At 46.6% G+C, this 20287-nt stretch overlaps 3 protein-coding genes and 1 long non-coding RNA gene across 4 annotated transcripts; 1 reads left to right on the top strand and 3 right to left on the bottom strand.

Moving 5' to 3' along the window:
• Window positions 1-3000: 3000 nt before the first annotated feature.
• On the bottom strand, window positions 3001-4694 carry sdhaf1 (succinate dehydrogenase complex assembly factor 1). The gene is made up of 2 exons (XM_052069130.1): window positions 4428-4694; window positions 3001-3551 (listed from the first exon to the last, which is right to left on the bottom strand). The coding sequence occupies exon 2, from the start codon at window positions 3396-3398 to the stop codon at window positions 3159-3161; it is 240 nt and encodes a 79-aa protein (XP_051925090.1). The 5' UTR covers window positions 3399-3551; window positions 4428-4694; the 3' UTR covers window positions 3001-3158.
• A 126-nt stretch (window positions 4695-4820) lies between these two features.
• nudt18 (nudix (nucleoside diphosphate linked moiety X)-type motif 18) lies at window positions 4821-7761 on the top strand. The gene is made up of 7 exons (XM_052069070.1): window positions 4821-4970; window positions 5404-5609; window positions 5696-5806; window positions 6066-6168; window positions 6252-6375; window positions 6742-6863; window positions 7014-7761. The coding sequence occupies exons 2-7, from the start codon at window positions 5445-5447 to the stop codon at window positions 7394-7396; spliced, it is 1008 nt and encodes a 335-aa protein (XP_051925030.1). The 5' UTR covers window positions 4821-4970; window positions 5404-5444; the 3' UTR covers window positions 7397-7761.
• On the bottom strand, window positions 7490-8157 carry LOC127602792 (uncharacterized). Its single transcript, XR_007962872.1, has 2 exons — window positions 8104-8157; window positions 7490-8026 (listed from the first exon to the last, which is right to left on the bottom strand). It is a non-coding gene; the product is annotated as an uncharacterized LOC127602792 (long non-coding RNA).
• A 267-nt stretch (window positions 8158-8424) lies between these two features.
• Window positions 8425-8823, bottom strand: LOC127602103 (protein krueppel-like). Its single transcript, XM_052067955.1, has one exon. It carries the CDS (start codon window positions 8821-8823, stop codon window positions 8425-8427), a length of 399 nt encoding a protein of 132 aa, XP_051923915.1.
• Window positions 8824-20287: the final 11464 nt, after the last annotated feature.

Here is a 20287-nt window from a genome sequence, read left to right as displayed (position 1 = left end):
AATCGACTCTCCGTGCCGCATTAGCTAACCAACAACAACAAAACAACAACAACAACATAGTATATAATTTGCTTTAGTCTCACGTTATACTATTATAATTGCTTTTTATATATTAGACCAACAATTAAACGATACCAAAGTCTTTGTGAAAAGCATTTGTCATTTCTGAGAATAAAATCAGAATACCCGGCAATGACCAAATCATGCACGGGCGATGTTCCGGCGAGAAGCGTCGGCAGCTGTACCTTGTAGGCGTCTATCTGTGGCTGTCCCGTGAGGCGGCCCAGCAGCTGGTGGGCGACGCGGATGCGGGTGGCCAACGCCAGCAGGCCGCGGTCCTCCGGGCTGTCCGAGCTCAGCCATTTCAGCAGCGCCACCTGCAGGAGGTTCGTTTATTTGTTGTTGTTGTCGTTTGTTTTGCTTTGTGTTGCCAGCCCAAATATTGCTCGAGTGAGGTGGGGGGGGGGGGGGAATTGAGCCATTTCGGAGCCGTGATATCCTGCCATGTGGGTATGGACGGGCGCTGTCACACTGTCCGGCATTTATCGAATAGGCCGCGCTAAAACAAAATGACAACACTAGCAAGGAGCAAACACTGACACCAAGTTGGGCCACTGTTTAGGCCACTCCCCTCAAAGGTACACATGCAACACGAGATGTAGTCTTTGAGACACTTGTATTCTTTGGCATTCGACTCAGCATGACTTAGTTTTGTTCTTTACTGTTTGGTGCTTTCTACCGCCTTTATTACTGATTCGTCTTACTGTTTATTGTGTATGTTAAATCGCTCCATGTAACACTTTGTATGCAGCGATGGCTGTTTGAAAGTGCTCGAGAAATACTCTTGACTTGACTTGATTATGAAGTCATCGCTTCATGGCAAAGAAAATACAAAATAGGATTTATAGGCATTGTCAGGATGTTGATGAATTTGAACAGCATAAGATAAGATAATAAGATAAGATATCCTTTATGCGTCCCACACTGGGGAAATTTACAGCCTCCAGCAGCAAGAATGTATGTAGAAAGAAGAAAGAGAAAAAAACAACAAACATCTTTCAATTAAATGCAATATGAACACAAAATGGATAAATCGCAGTACTATTTACAATTTTCGTTCACATCATTTAATTATTATTATTATTATGATTGTTATTTTTTATTCATCAGCCTGACAGCAGTCATACATTCATGGCCTGAATCCTAAAACGAATTTATCTGATGATGTTTGTTTTTGCACCTTAAAAGTCCTCTCTACTGCCAAATTCAACTATTACGAAAAAATAATTGGACAACAACAATCTGCCTAATTCATCGCTTTGAACTAAGGGACAAACAAATAATTGTATTCAATGGGTATCTTAAACGAATCGGATATTTAAGTGGTTATCAGTCGCCCCCCCCCCCCTCAACAGAATCGAGATCACCACTGCTATTTTACAATACTAGGAGTTCAAATGAACAGTTACTATTTTTCGTGTTCTTGTAGATCAAATGAACTGAAAATGTCTGGCTAGCGACGGGTTCAGACTTAGGGCCCGAGAATGAGCAAAACACCTTCCGGAAATGTTCTTTGGGACGTGATTGGAATGTTCGGCGCTCGCCACTGAAAGACGTCATGGTCCACGAACTTCTGCTTACCTGCTGAAATAAATCCAAGTTGCTCATTTGTCCTTCGCCCGTCGACATGTTCAAAGACAAAGTGACGAAAACAAATGAGACACTTTGGTCTGCTAAACCCCAATGCGAGTTACGACAGACGTATTCGCGTTTGTTTACATTTCCCACCCAGGCCCCGTCCAACTTCTTCTTCGTTGCCGTCTTCTCGGCGCTCGTTGGCTGTGATCTAAACCGCTGCCGCCACCAAGTGACCGCAGCGTCACACTGCTACAATGGGGATTCTAGTGGAGTGGGTTTTCAAAGCGCAAGAGGGGTTCAGTATTGAGCGTCTTTCGCCATTCGTCATGCCTTGTACAGGTGCCATTGTTGGCTTTATTAGTTGACTGGAAAGAGCGGAAAATGTTTCTTTAGACTTTCTAAAATCATGAAAAGCAGGTATTTCACGCCCACCCGGGCGAAAACCAATCAATCACAGAACAGCTAATTTGTAGCTAGCCGAGCCACAAACATCGTCGTCGGTGAGCAGTCTCGAGAGCATCACATATGCGCAGAAGTGATGTTTCCATTTTCTTTACTGAGTAACCATGAAACAAGAAAAGTGAAAAAAACAGGAAATATTTCAAAATCAGCCTCGTTTTTGCTGACGATTGTTGAACGTCAAATCCTGCTTTTTAAGCCTACAGAAAGCAATGGCTGTACTGTATACATCTTTGGCCATGTGATCAATTGTGCTAGATGTTAATTTGGAAGAAACAGAATTTTCCCCCCCCCCTGCAAATGCAGAGGGAGCCAAACACTTCCCCAAGATTTGTTTTGCTCATTGCTCTTGCTCTCTCTCAAGATATAGTTTTTGGATGTGTTCGTATTATTTTATTATTTTAATCTGCTTGCAGACAATAAAAAAAAAACAAGTGCTATAAATATTATTTAAAAAATGCCCCGCGGTTATTCAAAAGTGAATTTCATCGATTGTGGAACATATCTCCGCCCCACAATTACTTGTACAGTAAAACGGTCTCATATCGTGTTTGTAATTCATATCTTTATTGTTGCAAGTATTCATTCATTCATCTTCCGAGCCGCTTGATCCTCACTAGGGTCGCGGGGGGTGCTGGAGCCTATCCCAGCTGTCTTCGGGCAGTAGGCGGGGGACACCCTGAATCGGTTGCCAGCCAATCGCAGGGCATGTTGCAAGTATTGAAACCTTAATTGGTTTCAAATGAATTGGCCAATTGGTGTCATCAGAATTTCTTTACGGCCAAATGTGCGAACTCGGACTCGAAATAGCCGAATTGTTCGGCCCGAGTGTAAACGTCCGTTATGGCGGTCCATCCCTGTGCTTTCTGATATTTGCGGGTTCACGCATCAGAATCGCAGACCTGCTTTTGACGTGACGTATTTGAACACAAAATATGAACACACAATTCAAACGAGATTTTGGCAGCCACGCGACATTATCGTGCAAATGTTAATGTCATGAAACGGCATCTAACAGTCAATCGGTGTTTGTCTTTGCCGATGGCGAGCGGTCAGCAGCGTTATTTGCCTTTGGTAAAGGTTCCCAGCTGTTTGGTGTTGACGTCCTTGAGCTGCTCCAGCTGCCGCTGAGCTCGCCGGTACAAATATTCAATGTGCATCACGTCCGTCTTTTTGATGTTGGCGTTCTCCCGGAACTCGTCTCGGATGCGGGGCAGGAACCCCGGCTTGTCCCGCCCGGCCCGGAGGAACTGTCGGTACAGCGCCAGGACCTGCTTTTGCAGCTTGCTGTGCCGCGCCATCCGCGATGCCGACGAAAGACGCCGTAAGCTCGACGCGCCTTTTCCAAGCAGCAACTGGCCACCAGGTGTCGCTCTGAGGGAAACGTCTTAGAAGCCCCAGTGAAGCATCGACTTGGAACACTTCCTCTGTTGATCCAGGTGAGCTACGATTTGCTGGCAGACAGGAAGCACAAAACAAATTCAGAGGCTGGATGCAGGGAGGACACTCACAGGGCAACTCACTGTAACCATGGTAACCGAGCCTGTGAAATAGACAGGAAGCCAGGACAATATTTAAATAAATAATTTGCTATCCTACTCAATGTTTTCTTCTTCAATCTTTTTATGGTCTCATGATGACATCCCCAAACTAGGACAAGAATGCGCACATTCAAAACCGATAAAAAGCAATCATTTATCGTACCTTAAATTGATCATGCATATCCAATTCAGCAACTATTACATTGAAAACCAAACGATCGACAATAAACATTTTAAGAAATGAGCACAAAGAGGGACAAAACCTGAAATGCGCTACGTACCAACCAAGTCATGACTTCACTTTTGATAAATCAGCAAATACTAACCAGAAAACGTTTATTACTCATTTGCATTCACAAGAGAAGACATTTTACGGCCAAGACGCAATATGTCTCACATAAATCATGAGGTACATTGTAACAATTGACAATATCAGTATGTTTGTGAAAAAAAAAGCCACTTGCAAGTCTTGCAGGCTTTAAGTCTTCCTGGGACATAACAGTAGGAGCACATTATGCCGCGGTAAAGTGCTGGAAGGAAATGTAAAGGCTTGAACGTTGGAGTAATAACAATACAAAATAAAAGCCTTGTAAACCTCCGTTCAGTCGTGATAATTACCCGACCCAAACGATCCACAATATTATTGGAACGTGTCAGACTGGCGACTGATTCGCGTGTTACGCTGCCTCATATCACCCACGTCATGTGAGCAAAACAACGTCTTTATTTATTCAGGTGATGTATGTTTTGGTGGCAGTGTTGAGGTGAGCAAATGGGCACACGTCCTACCCGAGTTATCCTCGCGTCCTGGGGTTGCACACACGTATGTCCCCCTCGCTGCACAAAACAAATACTGTATCACAAAACGCCTCAAGAAAAACAAAAATGTACTTCCTGAAATGAGCAAGGAAGACGTCAGACAAATGAATGACTTCAACTTGACGTTTTACGTCACCGAGTTAGCGTCGAACGGACAGCTAACCTTCACGTCATTAGCTCACTGTTAGCTTAGCCTAGCTAGCCTGTTACGACAGAAGCGCAAGGGATGAGCGCACGCGTACTTCTGATTTCTTATTTCAAAATAAAATCTCACTTGCTTTGAATTCTCTCATGCTGAATAAAGACGCGTAAAAATAACGCAAAACTAAGCTTTTTAATAACATCTGTAACTTGTATTTTAAATATAGAGGAATATTTGCCTTCAAATCTCCAATTTGAATATCATAACGTTCATTTTGGAAAACATCAAGGTGAAAGTAGATGTACATCCGGTGGCGTCACCCAATCTCAAATGTCAAAACACGGCAGAGTTGATTCCAAGCTGAAAACCCGGTCGGTGGAAGTCTTTTTATTCTGTATTGAAATATCGAGTATAAATCTACGTTCGGTAAATGACGCTCATCTGATAATATCTGATGACTTTTCAGTGTGCTTACGGTTTACGTGCATTTGTTCCTGTTGTAACAGTGTTGTAAAGGCCACGAACTCGTAATGTTCAAATGTTGGATTTGAAGAACGAGGTCGTATCTTCCTCATATCTTTATATTCACGTACCTGACGCTAAAGAGGAGGAAAGTGTTTGTTTCAAACGTTATTATTTTGGGGCAAATAATCACTCGCTTAGAATTGGAATTAGGTTTGTAAATACAGCGAGAAATATTTTTTAATTAAAATGTTTTTTTTGCCGACGTTTGAAAAATATTTAACTTTTTAATGAATCGTACATATTACAATGAAGGAAAATACGACCAATTTTGCATCGCAGCGGACTGCGATGGGCCAATGAGAGGCCAGTGAGACGGTCACATGGAGGTGATGGCGCTGGAGCAGGTGGAGGCGCAGGTGGAGCGTCTGCTGGGTGGCCTCGGGTGCGAGGTGACGATGTGCGACGTCGGCCTGGAGCAGAGCAAGCCGGCGTCGCTCAGGAACAACGTCACGTACATCGTGTGCGCCGTCGTCTTCAACGACTCGGTGACGCACGCCGCCAAAATACATCCCGATGCATTCTGGCCATCCAGCACTGGCCGTTGTCGCCTAAATGCTTCTGTATGTGTCAGGAGGAGGTTCTGATGGTCCAGGAGGCCAAGCAGGACTGTTACAAGAAGTGGTACCTGCCGGCGGGGAGGGTGGAGGTTGGTGAGAGCCTGCAGGAGGCGCTGCTGAGAGAGGCGAGTGGAAATGTCGGCATTTGACTTAAGAGAATTAAAGCTGCTAGCGGCAATCAATCGCCTTTGAATTGCTTCAGCTTAAAATGGGTTTTGGTGGCTGAATCCAGTGTCTTTTTTGGCTTCTTGAGAATTTTTTTGTGGGTCTACTCATGATAGACATGACTTCCAAATTTCACGTCACGAAAGAAAACTGGCTTCTCAGGCAGGATTTTCCAAACATAGCAGTGTGCTCTCCAATGCCAATAATGTCTGCGTACAGGTGAAGGAGGAGGCGGGCTTTGAGTGCCAGCCAATCACATTGCTGCTGATCCAGGAGCAGGGACCTCAGTGGATCCGCTTCAACTTCCTGGCCAAGATCACAGGTGAGTGGTCGCGGAGTCGCAGTACAAAACCGGTCGACTTTTGGCTAAGCGAGCATACATGCGTTAACTGTCTGCGTTTCCAGGAGGGAGCATCAAGACTTTGTCAGAGGCGGATCAAGACTCCCTCCAGGCCACCTGGTGGGACAGACGTGCCCCTCTCCCTCTGAGGGGCCGAGACATCCTGCGTCTTATCGACTTTGGGCTCAAGTAAGACCTCGTTGTGTTTACGAGTGGTGTGAAAGTGGTCTTGGACTTGTTTCTGAGTCGTACTGGTTTTGGAGCCTCCTCTCAGTCAAATCGATCCTGGACTGGTTTCTGAGTCATACATACAAGGTGGTCTTGAACTACAATTGTCTTTAAGTCAAAGTGATCTTGGATTTGACCCGAGTCAGAGTGACCTTGGACTCGTTCTCTGAGTCAGCATTGTCCTAGACTCTCCTGAGTCAGAATGGTCTTTGACTCGTCTGAGTGGTCTTGGACTTATCCAAATCAAAGTGGTCTTGAACTAGAATTGGACTCAGGGTGGTCTTCAACTTTTTTCTGTCTTGGACTAATGTCTGAGTGTTGATTGAGGTACCGCAACGACGCCTGGCATCCCGTCACACTGCCGCTGGATATGAGCTGCCGCCATGTGGTCCAGAGGCTGGTGCTGATCTTCAGCGCAGACGATAATATCTGGATCCTGGTGGTCAAAGGTAGACCCCCGCGTACCCCTGTCTCTCCGGGATTGCTTCAGAACAATGGATTTTGACAGTACAAGGCCATTAGTACCGAATTTTGCTCTCAAGAATTTTCTGCCTCGCTCGCTACCAGCGTACATGCCGTCTTGCTGTGGTGTCCGTCAGCCCCCAGGCCCCACCTCCCCGTAGCGGCGGCTCTGAAGACTCACGCCGTCACGTGGGCGGCCAACATGGTGGCGCAGGACGCCATGCCGTCGACGTACTACGAGCACAACGTCAACACGCTGGGAGTGTTCAGCCTGCAGCACGACGGTCGGCAACACGGCAAGACGGACGGCATGTGCTTCAACACGCTCGTGGCCCTGCAGCCCGACCGCGTGGCGCGTGACGAGGACGGCGCCAAGATACCGCCGTCGCCCGCCCGGATGCCGCCGCCCGTGGAGAACCCGCGCTACGTCTGGCACCGGGTCCTCATGCCCGGCGTCAGAGAGAAACTGCTGGAAAAGAGCAAAAACACCAGCATCCTGCCCATGCACAGCCTCTACTGATGGCCAATCCCGGAACGAGTTCTCATTCTTGAGTGCCCGCCAGTACCGATAGCAGTTGTACTTTTGCGACACAAAATTATAATGAACACAAGATTTAATAGTGCACCAAGACCTTTCCTTTCTTGTTTTGTGAACAAACCCCAATCACATAGTGTGAAATGCAAGCAAAAACACAATACTGTACAATGATTCGCAAACCCTTTTCATTCTAGTGAACCTCGTTGCGTTCCGGCACGCAGATTGACATATTTCCAATTTTTCCCTCGTTATTTCACCCCTTTTATTCTTTGAAAATGTATATTAAATGTTTATCAACGTTGTTTTTGAATGTTTTTTTTCGTTTGAATAAAAAAGGAGGAAAACCATTTACTCGGCTTGACTGTGGATCGAAAAGCGCCATTTTGAATTTTCAACTCGTCTTCTCCCGCGACATGCGTCACTTCCTGTTTTTCCAAACTATTGCTGCTCTCTGCTGGACAAACCTTGCTACTGCAGGCGATACAAGAGTCAAGACATTCCCGCGAACATTTGGGTGGGGTACAAAGAAGCTACGAGTATTTCACTCGAGAGTAAATTGACTCGTGTGATATTTCAGGTGTTGCTTTTGCATGTTACAAATGTTCTTTCTACCTACATTCTTACTGCTGGAGGCTGTAAATTTCCCCAGTGTGGGACAAATAAAGGATATCTTAAAATACAGCGTTGACTCAACCCTTGTCTGGTCTAATCCAACGAAATGAGTGTAGGCGTTAATCCATAGAAGCGTTAATCTAAACAAGTGTCTATTTGAAAATGAACAGCTGACAAGAGTTCCTGTCAGAATTGCATCACATCTACCCGTGACGTGAGCGTGTTACGTTTCATACAGCTGTCACATGATCCCCCCCCCCCCAAAGGTCAACAACATCATTTTAAAATGATGAGCATGTTTTCTTTTGAACTTAATTTACAATCATTTTAACGCCGACTCTACGCCAGGGTGACGCGGCTCAGCTGGTCTCCCAATTTGAAGGTTGCAGGTTCCATCCTTAGTCGACATGGGGCCGGGAGTGGGGGGTGAGGGTCCATCCAGAGGACTGAGCTTTAGTCTGGGACATCGTTTGAGCGAAGGTCACGCCGCAAACGGGGAAGGCCAACACGTCCTCCCCGCCGTGCGACTTCATGTGCGCCTTTAAACTGTTCCTGTACGGGAAGCGCTTTCCGCAAAGCGAGCAGGCGAATGGTTTTTCTCCGGTGTGAGTCCTCACGTGGGACTCCATGTACACCCTTTGAGGGAACCTTTTCCCGCACACGGAGCAAGCGTAGCACTTCTCTCGGGTGTGTATGCGGGTGTGCGACACCATGACCGACTTGAGCGCGAAGCGATCGCCACACACGGAGCAAGCGAAGGGGTTTTCCCCCGTGTGCGTGCTCATATGTGACTCCATGTGCACTTTCTGCGAGAAGCCTTTCCCGCAGAGCGAGCGGGGGAAGGGTTTGGCCCCCCCGTGTGCGTCCGGCCGTGCGAGATCACGTGTGACTTTTGGGAGAAGCTTTTCCCGCAGACGGAGCAGCGGAAAGGTTTCTCCCCGCTGTGCGTCTTCATGTGGGTGGACAAGTTGCACTTGTGAGAAAAGCTTTGGCCACAAACGGAGCATGCGTGGCGGCCTTTGGACGCTGCTGCCGGCTCTGCACGGTCATCTTCGGACAATAAAGTTGTGTCCAATCCACCAGGCTGGATATTTTGTAAGGAACAAGATGCGCCTCAGCCTCCCGGACGAAGATTTCATTTTTTAGTTTTTCAATAAACTGCCTAACACATTTTTGGTGCAAGAAGGTTCCAACGATTTTCGCCTACCCGGAGCTTTTTGAAGTGGTTTACAAATGACAACAGAATTCGTTTTGCCCACTTTTACCGTTTCATTTGAACGAGCGTGAATTGTACACGTCTTTCGGCCATATTCAAAACCCAAGACGACACGAGAGTCCATTTGACGAGACCAAGAAGCCTTTGGCGAATTGGGTCTTCCTCGGTCGATCCGGAATGTTCCAAAACGGATAAGCGGCCAACGTCAGATCTTGTCGCGGTCGGTCGTCGCGTAGTCCGTACAAACATCTTTGTAAGGGGACTGAAACTCTGTCAGAAAGATCCTCCGATAGACCCATTCCTTCTCCGGTTCTTTTCCGTTTTTTCTGCATTGTTCTTTGTAAAGACGATGCATTTGCGCCACGGTCAAGCCCGGCCAGGGGTACTTCTTGTCCAGTTGCGCGTCGTGGCTCTCGTACTCCGCGAACGAGTAGATGTGATCTTTGATGGCCCGCACGGACTCGTGGCTGATCCTCTTGCGATTGTCGTGCTTGCCCCTGCCGTCGGGAGAAGGTAAATCTTGGCCTTTCTCCACCTGTTTCAGGAGCGCTCGATAAACTCTTCCGTTGGAAACGCAAAGCGTGGTGAGGAAAAAAGTCTTGCACACCTCCACGTAGCCGCTGCGGCCGGTGGTGAAGCTGTATATCCGAGAGTAGGTGCGATTTTTGGACTCGCCCGCGGCTCGCTGTTGGTGCTGCGGCCGTCGTCGCTGGATGTTGACGAGTTTGACCGAAGCGCAGATGAAAGCGTTCTGCAGATCGAAATTACCCATGTCCCAGAAGTTCCGGAATATCACTTGTCGTTCTTCTTCCGAGACGTTTTCGGCGCATTTGTGTCGGCACAAGTGGCGAGAGAGAGGGATCAAGTTTTTCTCCGGGATGGGGATGCCCCTGGTGTTCACGTAGGCCTTGCCCTTATTTCTGGCCTCTTTCATTTCGCTTCTCAGGCATTCGTGTGGACGACGTTTTCTCTTTTTGCCCTTCTGCGGTGAAGCTGAAACGGAAAGTTGAATATTTTACACTGGTGCTCGTCACAGAAGACCCTCTCCGAGGCCTTGGTTTTCCAGGAGAAACATTGAACATTTAAGTAAAGTAGTAGCCACATTTTTAGCAACGAGATGCCGCCATCTTTGTGGAATTTTTGAGAGAGAAAAAAATTAAAAGGAATGAGGCCTTCAAACACCTTGAAAATGCCCCATTAGCAACACAAAAAGTACAAGAGCTATCTTGTTAGCAACAAATCAGGAAGTATTCAGCTGATGTTGAATGTGAAATCCTTTTTCATCCTGCTTGTTACGCCTACATAAAGCCAGACAAATAATTTAGGCTGATGGGCATGTACGTTATGAATTTCAACATCAAGTGTGTTTGGATTAGGTATTGCTATTGCTCTCAGTGTCTCATCATCATCAAGGCTGAAGTCAGACTCGTATGCTTCAGCGGGTTCAACAAAATCCGGATCATTTCATTGTCTGTAATGGATTCCGTCCCAGATAAAGCACCATCAGGAAGGCAAACCATTTCAATGGCTTCCTTGAGTGAATAAGATTTTTGTCGGCCTGCCATAACGCACCACAAACCTGCAACCAGAGTATTCTGTAAGCTAGTTTACTTTAAAAAAAGCTTCCAGTCCAACAATGATATATACTAATATAATATGTGCAACGGAATTTAGGCTACATCAGTTTTGCTCATTGAACAGTCAAACAAATGAACATTGCATTCTGCCATTGCGTTTGATCAAATCTGCCTCTGATAGTGTGTAACTTCACTCCAAATGATTTCATTTTCCATCGGATGCACCTTCAATGACAACTCAAATCAAGAAGTAAACACTGGTGAGAGGAAAATAACCCGAGTATAGACTGTTGCTCAAAATAAACTACAAGACAAAGCATGTGGCATCCCATTTGTACTAGTCCGGCCAAACGTTGCAAAGCTGCAACAATGAAATCGAGCTGCCCCGAGGGGGAAACCCAGAGGAGATAAAATCGACAAATTGGCATATACAGTGCACTCCGCTTAATAGAACACCATTGGGCCGAAGCGCTTCTGTTCTACTAAGCGGAGTTTCTATTAACTGGAGACACTTTATTAGGTACACCTTCAGACACGTCGACGACCAAGTTATGCACGCAGAAAAACCCCTGCTGACGAGTTAGAAGAGATATTTCGACTGTGGACGTCCATATCTTTAATCAAACAACAAAACAACAACTTTAATCAACTTCAGTCAAACGTCTCAAATCACGAGAACAATTTCGTTACTTTTGTCTGGAAACAGGAGTCCGTAATTTTGCGGTTGACTTCCCTCTCAATGCGCTGGATAAGAGGGAAGTCCTGGAAACCTTCTTATCCGCAGGTGATAGCCCTCGTCTCTTGAATGAAGTTGAAGCCATTGTGACGTGCGTGTGTCTATGTGTGGAGTGACGCGTGCTACCTGTTGCTGTATACGGCTAGAGCTACCGCGTTTTCTCGCGATAGTGGTACAGTATCGCGATAGCTACACTTCGTCTCTCTCTCGTCTCTTGAATGAAGTTGAAGCCATTGTGACGTGCGTGTGTCTATGTGTGGAGTGACGCGTGCTACCTGTTGCTGTATACGGCTAGAACTACCGCGTTTTCTCGCGATAGTGGTACAGTATCGCGATAGCTACACTTCGTCTCTCTCTCGTCTCTTGAATGAAGTTGAAGCCATTGTGACGTGCGTGTGTCTGTGTGGAGTGACGCGTGCTACCTGTTACTGTATACGGCTAGAACTACCGCGTTTTCTCGCGATAGTGGTACAGTATCGCGATAGCTACACTTCGTCTCTCTCTCGTCTCTTGAATGAAGTTGAAGCCATTGTGACGTGCGTGTGTCTATGTGTGGAGTGACGCGTGCTACCTGTTACTGTATACGGCTAGAACTACCGCGTTTTCTCGCGATAGTGGTACAGTATCGCGATAGCTACACTTCTCGCGATAGCTACACTTCGAAAACCACTAGTTTACAATGTTCATTGCTTACGGCCTGTTCTATTAAGCGGAGATCTGTTCTACTAAGCGGAGTATCTTTATAGGAAATTGCATTAGGCAAATCCGTTCCGGAGCCTTTTGCTCTATTTAGCGGAATACTCTATTAACCGGTGTTCTATTATGCGGAGTGCACTGTACTGTATCTCTATACTGTCATGATTCATCTTATACAGTTTTGGTTTCAAAATAAAGGTGATTGGTAGCAATACGGGCAGCCCGGTAGTCCAGTGGTTAGCACGTCGGCTTCACAGTGCAGGGGTACCGGGTTCGATTCCAGCTCCGGCCTCCCTGTGTGGAGTTTGCATGTTCTCCCCGGGCCTGCGTGGGTTTTCTCCGGGTGCTCCGGTTTCCTCCCACATTCCAAAAACATGCGCGATTGAACACTCTAAATTGTCCCTAGGTGTGGGCGTGGATGGTTGTTCGTTTCTGTGTGCCCTGCGATTGGCTGGCAACCGATTCAGGGTGTCCCCCGCCTACTGCCCAAAGACAGCTGGGATAGGCTCCAGCACCCCCCGGGACCCTGGTGAGGATCAAGCGGCTTGGAAGATGAATGAATGAATGGTAGTAATACTTACCGTATTTTCACGACTATTCGACGCACCGTACCAATGGCCGCAGTCTCATTAATGGGTGACATTTCTGTATTTTACACATATACAGGACGCACCGTACGAATGGGCGCAGTTTTACAGTGGTAAAACATACGCCAGCTTAAACATACGGCATGCATGCGTGCTAACACGTCCGCTAACACGTTAGCTTGAAGCACACACTGAAGCTCGAAGCTAAAACACGTTTTTAAAAAAAGGCAACGAAAGCAGAACTGAGTTCGGGTGTATTTTATTTACAAGGTACTCACGTTTTTTTGCTCAAGCATCACTCAGAAAAGCCATCAAAGTCGTCATCTTCTGTGTCCGAATTAAACAATTGTGCAAGTATCGGTAATCCATCCAAACCGCCGGCTTCCCCCTCGTTGTCAGAGTCACTCTCGTCGTCACGCGGCTCCGCGGAAATGATGCCGGCTTTGCCAAAAGCTCGAACAACTGTACTAGCAGCAACGTTCGTCCAAGCCGCTACGATCCATTCACAGATTGTGGCGTAACTAGCCCGGCGCCGCCTCCCACTCTTCGCGAAGCCGTGTTCGCCATCGATCATCCATTTTTCCCACGCCGCTCGCAACTTCACCTTGAACGCTCGCTTGATGCCGATGTCCAGCGGTTGGAGTTCTTTCGTCAAGCCTCCGGGAATGACGGCAAGCTCCGAGTTCATTTGCTTGACTTTGTCTTTCACCGCCGGTGTGAGATGGGCACGCATGGAGTCGCAAATCAAGAGTGACGGCGAGGCGTGGAAAAAGCCGTCCGGTCTCTTAACGTACACCTCACTTAGCCACTCTATCATCTTCTCCTCGTCCATCCAGCCCTTTTGGTTTGCTTTCACGATGACGCCGGCTGGAAACTTTTCTTTCGGCAGCGTCTTTCGCTCGAAAATCACCATGGGTGGCAGTTTCTGTCCGTTAGCATGACAAGCAAGAACGACAGTGAAAGCTGACTTCTCGCGCCCCGTTGTGCGTAACGCAACCGTGCCGGTCCCCTTCTTCTCCGCGGTGTGGTTCACCGGGATGTCGAAAGTCAGCGGGACCTCGTCCATGTTGGTAATGTGGTTAGGCTGGATGCGTTTGTCGACAATCTTTTGACGGCAGCAGGTGCGGAAAACGGCCAGCTTTTCGTTGTAGTCCGCCGGAAGTTGCTGAGCCGTGGTCGTCTTCACTCTCATGGATAGATGGCGCCGTTTCATAAAACGAAAGCACCAAGACGGACCTCCTTGAAAATGTTCAATCTTCAATTCTTCGGCTAACGTTTTGGCCCTTAGTCGAATGGTGACCCCGGAGACGCTTCTGCCGGCTGCTCTTTGATCAAGAATCCACCGCTCCAGTTGGTCTTCCAACTCGGGCCACCTCGCCTTATTCCCACGGAAACTGCGCTTGGTCTTTTTGACTTGGCGAAGCTCGTTCTCCTGCTTCCTCCATTTGCGAACCATGGATTCGTTGATATCAAATTCTCTGGCGGCTGCTCGATTCCCATGTTTCGCTGCATAACCGATGGCTTGGAGTTTGAATTGCGCTTCGTAGGCGTGTCGCTTTGTGGAACTCATTTTCGGGGGTTCTTGAAAACCAAAACCAAAGTTGTTTTGCAATAATACACACATTCACATTTTATACATGTTGCTGGTACCTGCTAGAGGCGTGCCTTACACGCCCACCCTTCACTCATTGCCGGACCCACCCACCCCCTGCGTGCCTGTCCTCACTCACGTCCACCTCTCTTCATATATTTACATTTCTCTCTCTCCATAATTTACATATAAGTGCGCGGACGCGCTTCACTGATTGGCCGACCGCTTCTCCGCATGCGTGCGTGTCGTCACTCACGTACACATTTTCTCTCTCTCCAAATTTACATATAAGTGCTCGGACGCGCTTCACTGATTGGCCGACCTCTTCCCCGCACTTCACTGATTGGCCGACCGCTTCTCCGCATGCGTGCGTGTCGTCACTCACGTACACATTTTCTCTCTCTCCAAATTTACATATAAGTGTGCGGACGCGCTTCACTGATTGGCCGACCTCTTCCCCGCACTTCACTGATTGGCCGACTGCTTCTCCGCATGCATGCGTGTCATCACTCACGTACACATTTTCTCTCTCTCCAAATTTACATATAAGTGCGCGGACGCGCTTCACTGATTGGCCGACCTCTTCCCCGCACTTCACTGATTGGCCGACCGCTTCTCCGCATGCGTGCGTGTCGTCACTCACGTACACATTTTCTCTCTCTCCAAATTTACATATAAGTGCACGGACGCGCTTCACTGATTGGCCGACCTCTTCCCCGCACTTCACTGATTGGCCGACCGCTTCTCCGCATGCGTGCGTGTCGTCACTCACGTACACATTTTCTCTCTCTCCAAATTTACATATAAGTGCGCGGACGCGCTTCACTGATTGGCCGACCTCTTCCCCGCACTTCACTGATTGGCCGACCGCTTCTCCGCATGCGTGCGTGTCGTCACTCACGTACACATTTTCTCTCTCTCTCCAAATTTACATATAAGTGCGCGGACGCGCTTCACTGATTGGCCGACCTCTTCCCCGCACTTCACTGATTGGCCGACCTCACTTCCGCCTTTTCTCTATATAAACAGCGTGTCGGGTCTCAGCCAGATTTTGGAACTCGGCTCATATAAAAGACGCATCGCATTATAAGGCGTCCTGTCCATTTTGGAGAAAATTTTAGACTTTTAATAGCGCCTTATAGTCGTGAAAATACGGTACATGAAATGGATGCCTAGAAAATCCTTTCACGTGTAAAAAAATGGCTCATGAAATATGAATGCGGATTAATTAGGGGATTAGCATTTAGTTGTTGCAAATCTGCAACACCTGCCCCGAGAGAGGCAAAAAAAAGTGCTTTAAAGAATATGCCGAGGGACTTGTCACGTTCTTCAGGCTTGTCATCAATCACGCGTGTTCTACTCACCTTTATGTTCTTCGCTCGTGCTGCATTCTGCATTGCCTGGAGTGCTTGCACTTTGATCCATAGGTGAGGTATTGCCATCATCTTCCGATTCGGAGGTTTGATCCCGGTCAGTATCATCTGGGTTGCCTGGAAGAAAAAAAAAAATGACAATCCAGCGAGTCCCGTGTCCAAACGATGGCGTCCATTTTTATTGCTCAAAGGTTAATTCAATATTATGGTGACCGGTTCAGTGAGCGCTTGGTAGAAAACTTGAAATCTCGTCTTCACCTTCAGCGAGCGGGCGATCCTTCAAAAGTTGTTGTGTGTCGTCAGCGTCTGAGAGCGGTGCTAAGAGGTTGTCCGCTCGGGGTCCTCTGCCTGGACTGCAACCGCTGAGTCGTGACCACTCGGGTGCTTCGTCTTTGGCCCATTCAACTTGCACGTGAAACTTGCTTATGGTGGCCTCTTCCTCTTCCTGTTTTAAGGAGAGGACGGGCTCTGGAGGTTCTTCTTTCTCTTTTCGGTCTGGGGGCTCTGTCACACACAAACACATTCGCACTTCAACTTTTTCATCTTCACACCGGGCGCCAGTAACGACGGCGTACAGTACGTGTCCTCGTTTCAATCACAACTTTGACATTTCTCTTTTTTACACATTCTAAGGCTGGGATAGTGCAACCCAAATTTAGTGTCCACAACCTCCCCTCAAAACCTGTAGGGTGGCTTAGCGCCATTCTCCAAACCCTTAATCTGCACATTGATATTTCTTTCCATGCTTCTGTTAACATTTAAGTAATTTGATCAAATTCCAGGCTCCTTTTTTGGTCTTGTTCCCGCCATCATAGCTCATATTTTCCATCGCTTCCAATATCACAAATTTGATGACCTCCAAAGTCCTCTTAACGGTGATATATTTGTTTCTTACAATGTTGAATTTTCCTCCATTTCAAACAGCAATAACCTTCTTTGTCACAAGGAAATATTTCTGGAAACGTCTTTGATCACCTGTTCGATAAAGATGGTCAAATACATTTCACACGCGTTTGCATTGTGCGGAGCAAACAGTTGGGCTAAGGCGTTTTGAACATATGGAGTAAGTCGAAACAACACGCGTCCAAACCATGTTGCTGTGCCACATCCGGAGGCTTGCAAACAGCTTCCAGTTGTAGTCGGTGTCGCTCGCTTTCGTCTCTCGCTCGGCAAAGTTGCTCCTCGTACGAGGCGATGGTCCGCTCAAACATTTCCAAGATCTCGTCGGCGGCCGCCATTAGTCGCTCCCTCACCAAATCTTTCAACATTTGGACGTTTTGCTTTTCTCCTTCACCCACTTATTTTTGTTTCGTATTCCCACTCGTCGTTCGAGCGTGGTTTGAAGCGATGCTAACTTCCGCCTTCTTCTTCTTCGGTGGTGTCCGCTTCTTTTTTTTTTAAATCTTTATTGAACAAGTCAGAATACAATTCTCATAGCATATAGTCAGAGTCTTAACAGCTTTTTTGTTTTTGGAATCCGTAATAGAGCTCAAGTACTGCTTTGTGTCTGCTTCAAAAATTAAATTCAATGTCGGCTTATTTTTGTAGAAGTGTCGTTACCAGACTGTCGCGTCACGTCACCCATTTTGCAACGGTATCAATGACCAAACTGCGTGTTCGTTTTGTTTTCTGAGAATTCTATCCTCATTTGTTCAATAAAGTTTCTTTTTAAAAAAATCAACGACCAATGCAACGTTCGAACGAAATAAGAAGTTGAGGAATTTTCTATCAGGGCCGTGAAACGTCACAAGTGCACTGCTGAGACCAACCAGCAGATGTCAGGGTAGTGCCGTGTGCAAATTTGATGTACTCCAACAACGATCAGACAGTCATGAACTTACTGTATAGACATTTTCGGGCGGTACATATTGTACACGTTTCATTTTTAAGATTGTTGGACTGACTTATCGGTGCAAATCTACTCTTCGCACACCTCAGACGGAAGCATCATCCTCAAGACAAAAGATGCTCACTTTACATCATTGGTCGCCAGCTTGTCAATGGCAAGCCCCAAAATGGGAACGAAAACATCCCGATTTGTGTTCATGTGTGTACCGATCTGAGACCCCGTGTGATCACACAAGATTGGATATCTGCCTACCTTTAAAAATGTCACCCTAATGATAAATTAATTGATAACTATATACAGGAACCAGGGATGAATGGGTTACTTTCCTTTATCTAAAGAGCAGTCTTTGCTTTTCCGAATGTGTATTTCAAATGTATCATGTTTTAACGCGGTAACCTACCATTTTAAAGCATGAAGCAAAAGTCTTCGAAAACAAACTGATGCTTTAAAAAAAATCAAGGAAAACTTTTTTCGAGTTATGAAGGCAGACCTTAACTGAGGTGAGGGAGGCCGTCAAAATTAAAAAGTGCATTTGAGCCATCTTCCACTGTTACTGACATTTGCTTGATAATCTTGAACAGTCCAGTGGCGAAACTTTGCAACACCCCCCCCCCCCCCCGAATTTCAGAAGCGGGGCAAATTTCCCACAACCCTGCATCTAGTAAAAGGGTAAAAACGAGGCTTTCCAGCGGACAAAGATTTATCGCAGAGAAGCATTGTTGAGGAAATAATACAGCAAATTTGCATTTCTTTAGGTTTTTTTGGGTGAAAGACAATTAAAACACTAAAAAGGGAAAACGTGTCTCCATTCATTCTAGTCTATTACTTTCATTTTCCGCTTAACTAATCTTGTGAACTCATAAAAGGAGCGTCGCATTCTCCTGCCTGGTCGGCATCACTACCATCCTCCTCCTCCTCCTCACCATCATCATCCTCATCATCTACAACAACGGCAACAACAAAGAATCCAATTAGCTGCTGCGTGGTTGTCAAGCACGCTTTTGAACAGTTGCAGCATCCAAAAGTATGAAGACGAGATTCTCTCCGGCCACCGGGAGCCAGCCCACGGTTTGTCCCCCCCCCCCGAAAAAAAAACCCAGCAGCAGCAAAGATCCTTTTCTTCTACAAAGCAATTTCACACTCGGATTCCGACTTGTATGCTGCCGACCGTTGGCTTTTTTGGTGCCTTTCCGACGGCGACTGCTCACGTCGCCGACAAAATACATCAAAGGTGACAGAAGTCTGTTGCGTCCACTTTGATATTGTTAAAAGAGCCTTTTTTTGGTTCATCGTTTTAAAAAAAAGCCTTCCCAGGTGTTTTAATAAGATGTGTGACGTCTCCTCCAAACTGCCCCATGGATCAATAATTCTACTTCAAGTCCACTTATTAGCCTGTTTGGCAGAGGCGGGAAAAGTACTTCGAAAGTGACCTAAATTGTTTTAAATTGAGGGGTTCATTGTTTTTAGTGGACAGCTGTACTTGAAGAATCGGCAAAAGGAGAGCTGGAATCCTTTGAACGCAGCTTTTTTTTCAACATCTGCTCCGACGAATACGGAAGATGATTAGGGCCAATGAAGAAAAAAATAAGGTTGGCAAGATTCTCACTTTCTCAGAATTCTCATTTTAAAGTCAGAATTCTGAGATAAAAGTCAGAATTCTGACTTTAAAGTGAGAATTCTGAGTTTAAAGACCTAGATTACATTCTATAGTTTAATAATTGCTTTGACATTTTTTTTTGTTGGTAGCTTCCGATTGGCTGTTGAAGTAAAGAAAATCAGGAAGTGATTCAGTTGCCGAGTAGAGTTTTCTCGATCGTTCTGCGGCGCAAACGTCCGGCTGAATAAAGCTGCGTTCAAACGGAATCCGTCTCCCTTTTTGCCGTTTCGTAAAATAGACCCATACATTCAAAAAAAGTGCCCCCCCACAATTTACAGGTGTTCCCATACCTTTACTTTCAAATACGCTGTTGTGTCTTAAAATGACGAGGCACACACACGCGTTTTCTATTATGTATTCGACCGTCGAGTTCCGCCATTAACCCCGTGGGGAAAGAGACTTAGCATTCCAGGTAACATTTCACGCATGCGCAGTAGAGGGCAATACAAAGTACGGGAAGTCAATGCGTCCAAACAACATACAATTCTATGATGGTTAATACACTACATACACCAAGATGAATTCGGTGAAAAAAAAAAAAGTTTGGTGGCTGCTAATCTGTGACATCATTGATCGACCCAGCCTGACTTAACTTTTAACCTACTGCAGTCGATTACAAAAAGAAAAAAATAACTGTGTGTGCGAGCCCCAACTGGAAGAAAGTACCCGAGACAGATGGCAGATTGCAAAATTGCAAAGTTTTATTGTTTGTTTCCTTCCCCCCCTTGTCAAAATGCGCTTGAATTCTCTTTGCAAAGGCACAATTGTTGCTCCAGCTGTCATTGGCTGGCGCAGGCGTCGCTAATAAGCGTCGCTGAGCCTCCCGGCACGCCAACGTTGGATTTCCCATCGCTCCGTGCCCGCTCGCGCCGGTTTGGAGTCAAAGCGGGCATCGTTCCTGGCGCCAAGGAGCAATATGCAAGCCGTCCTACGCGTTGGGGGAACGGCATGAAAGAAAGTTGGGAGGAGGGGGGCCTCC

The sequence above is a fragment of the Hippocampus zosterae genome, chromosome 6 (genome assembly GCF_025434085.1).
Source record: "Hippocampus zosterae strain Florida chromosome 6, ASM2543408v3, whole genome shotgun sequence".
In the NCBI taxonomy this organism is placed as follows: Eukaryota; Metazoa; Chordata; class Actinopteri; order Syngnathiformes; family Syngnathidae; genus Hippocampus; species Hippocampus zosterae.
Note: the sequence above shows the minus strand (reverse complement) of the source record. Positions and strands in the feature narration are given on the sequence as shown.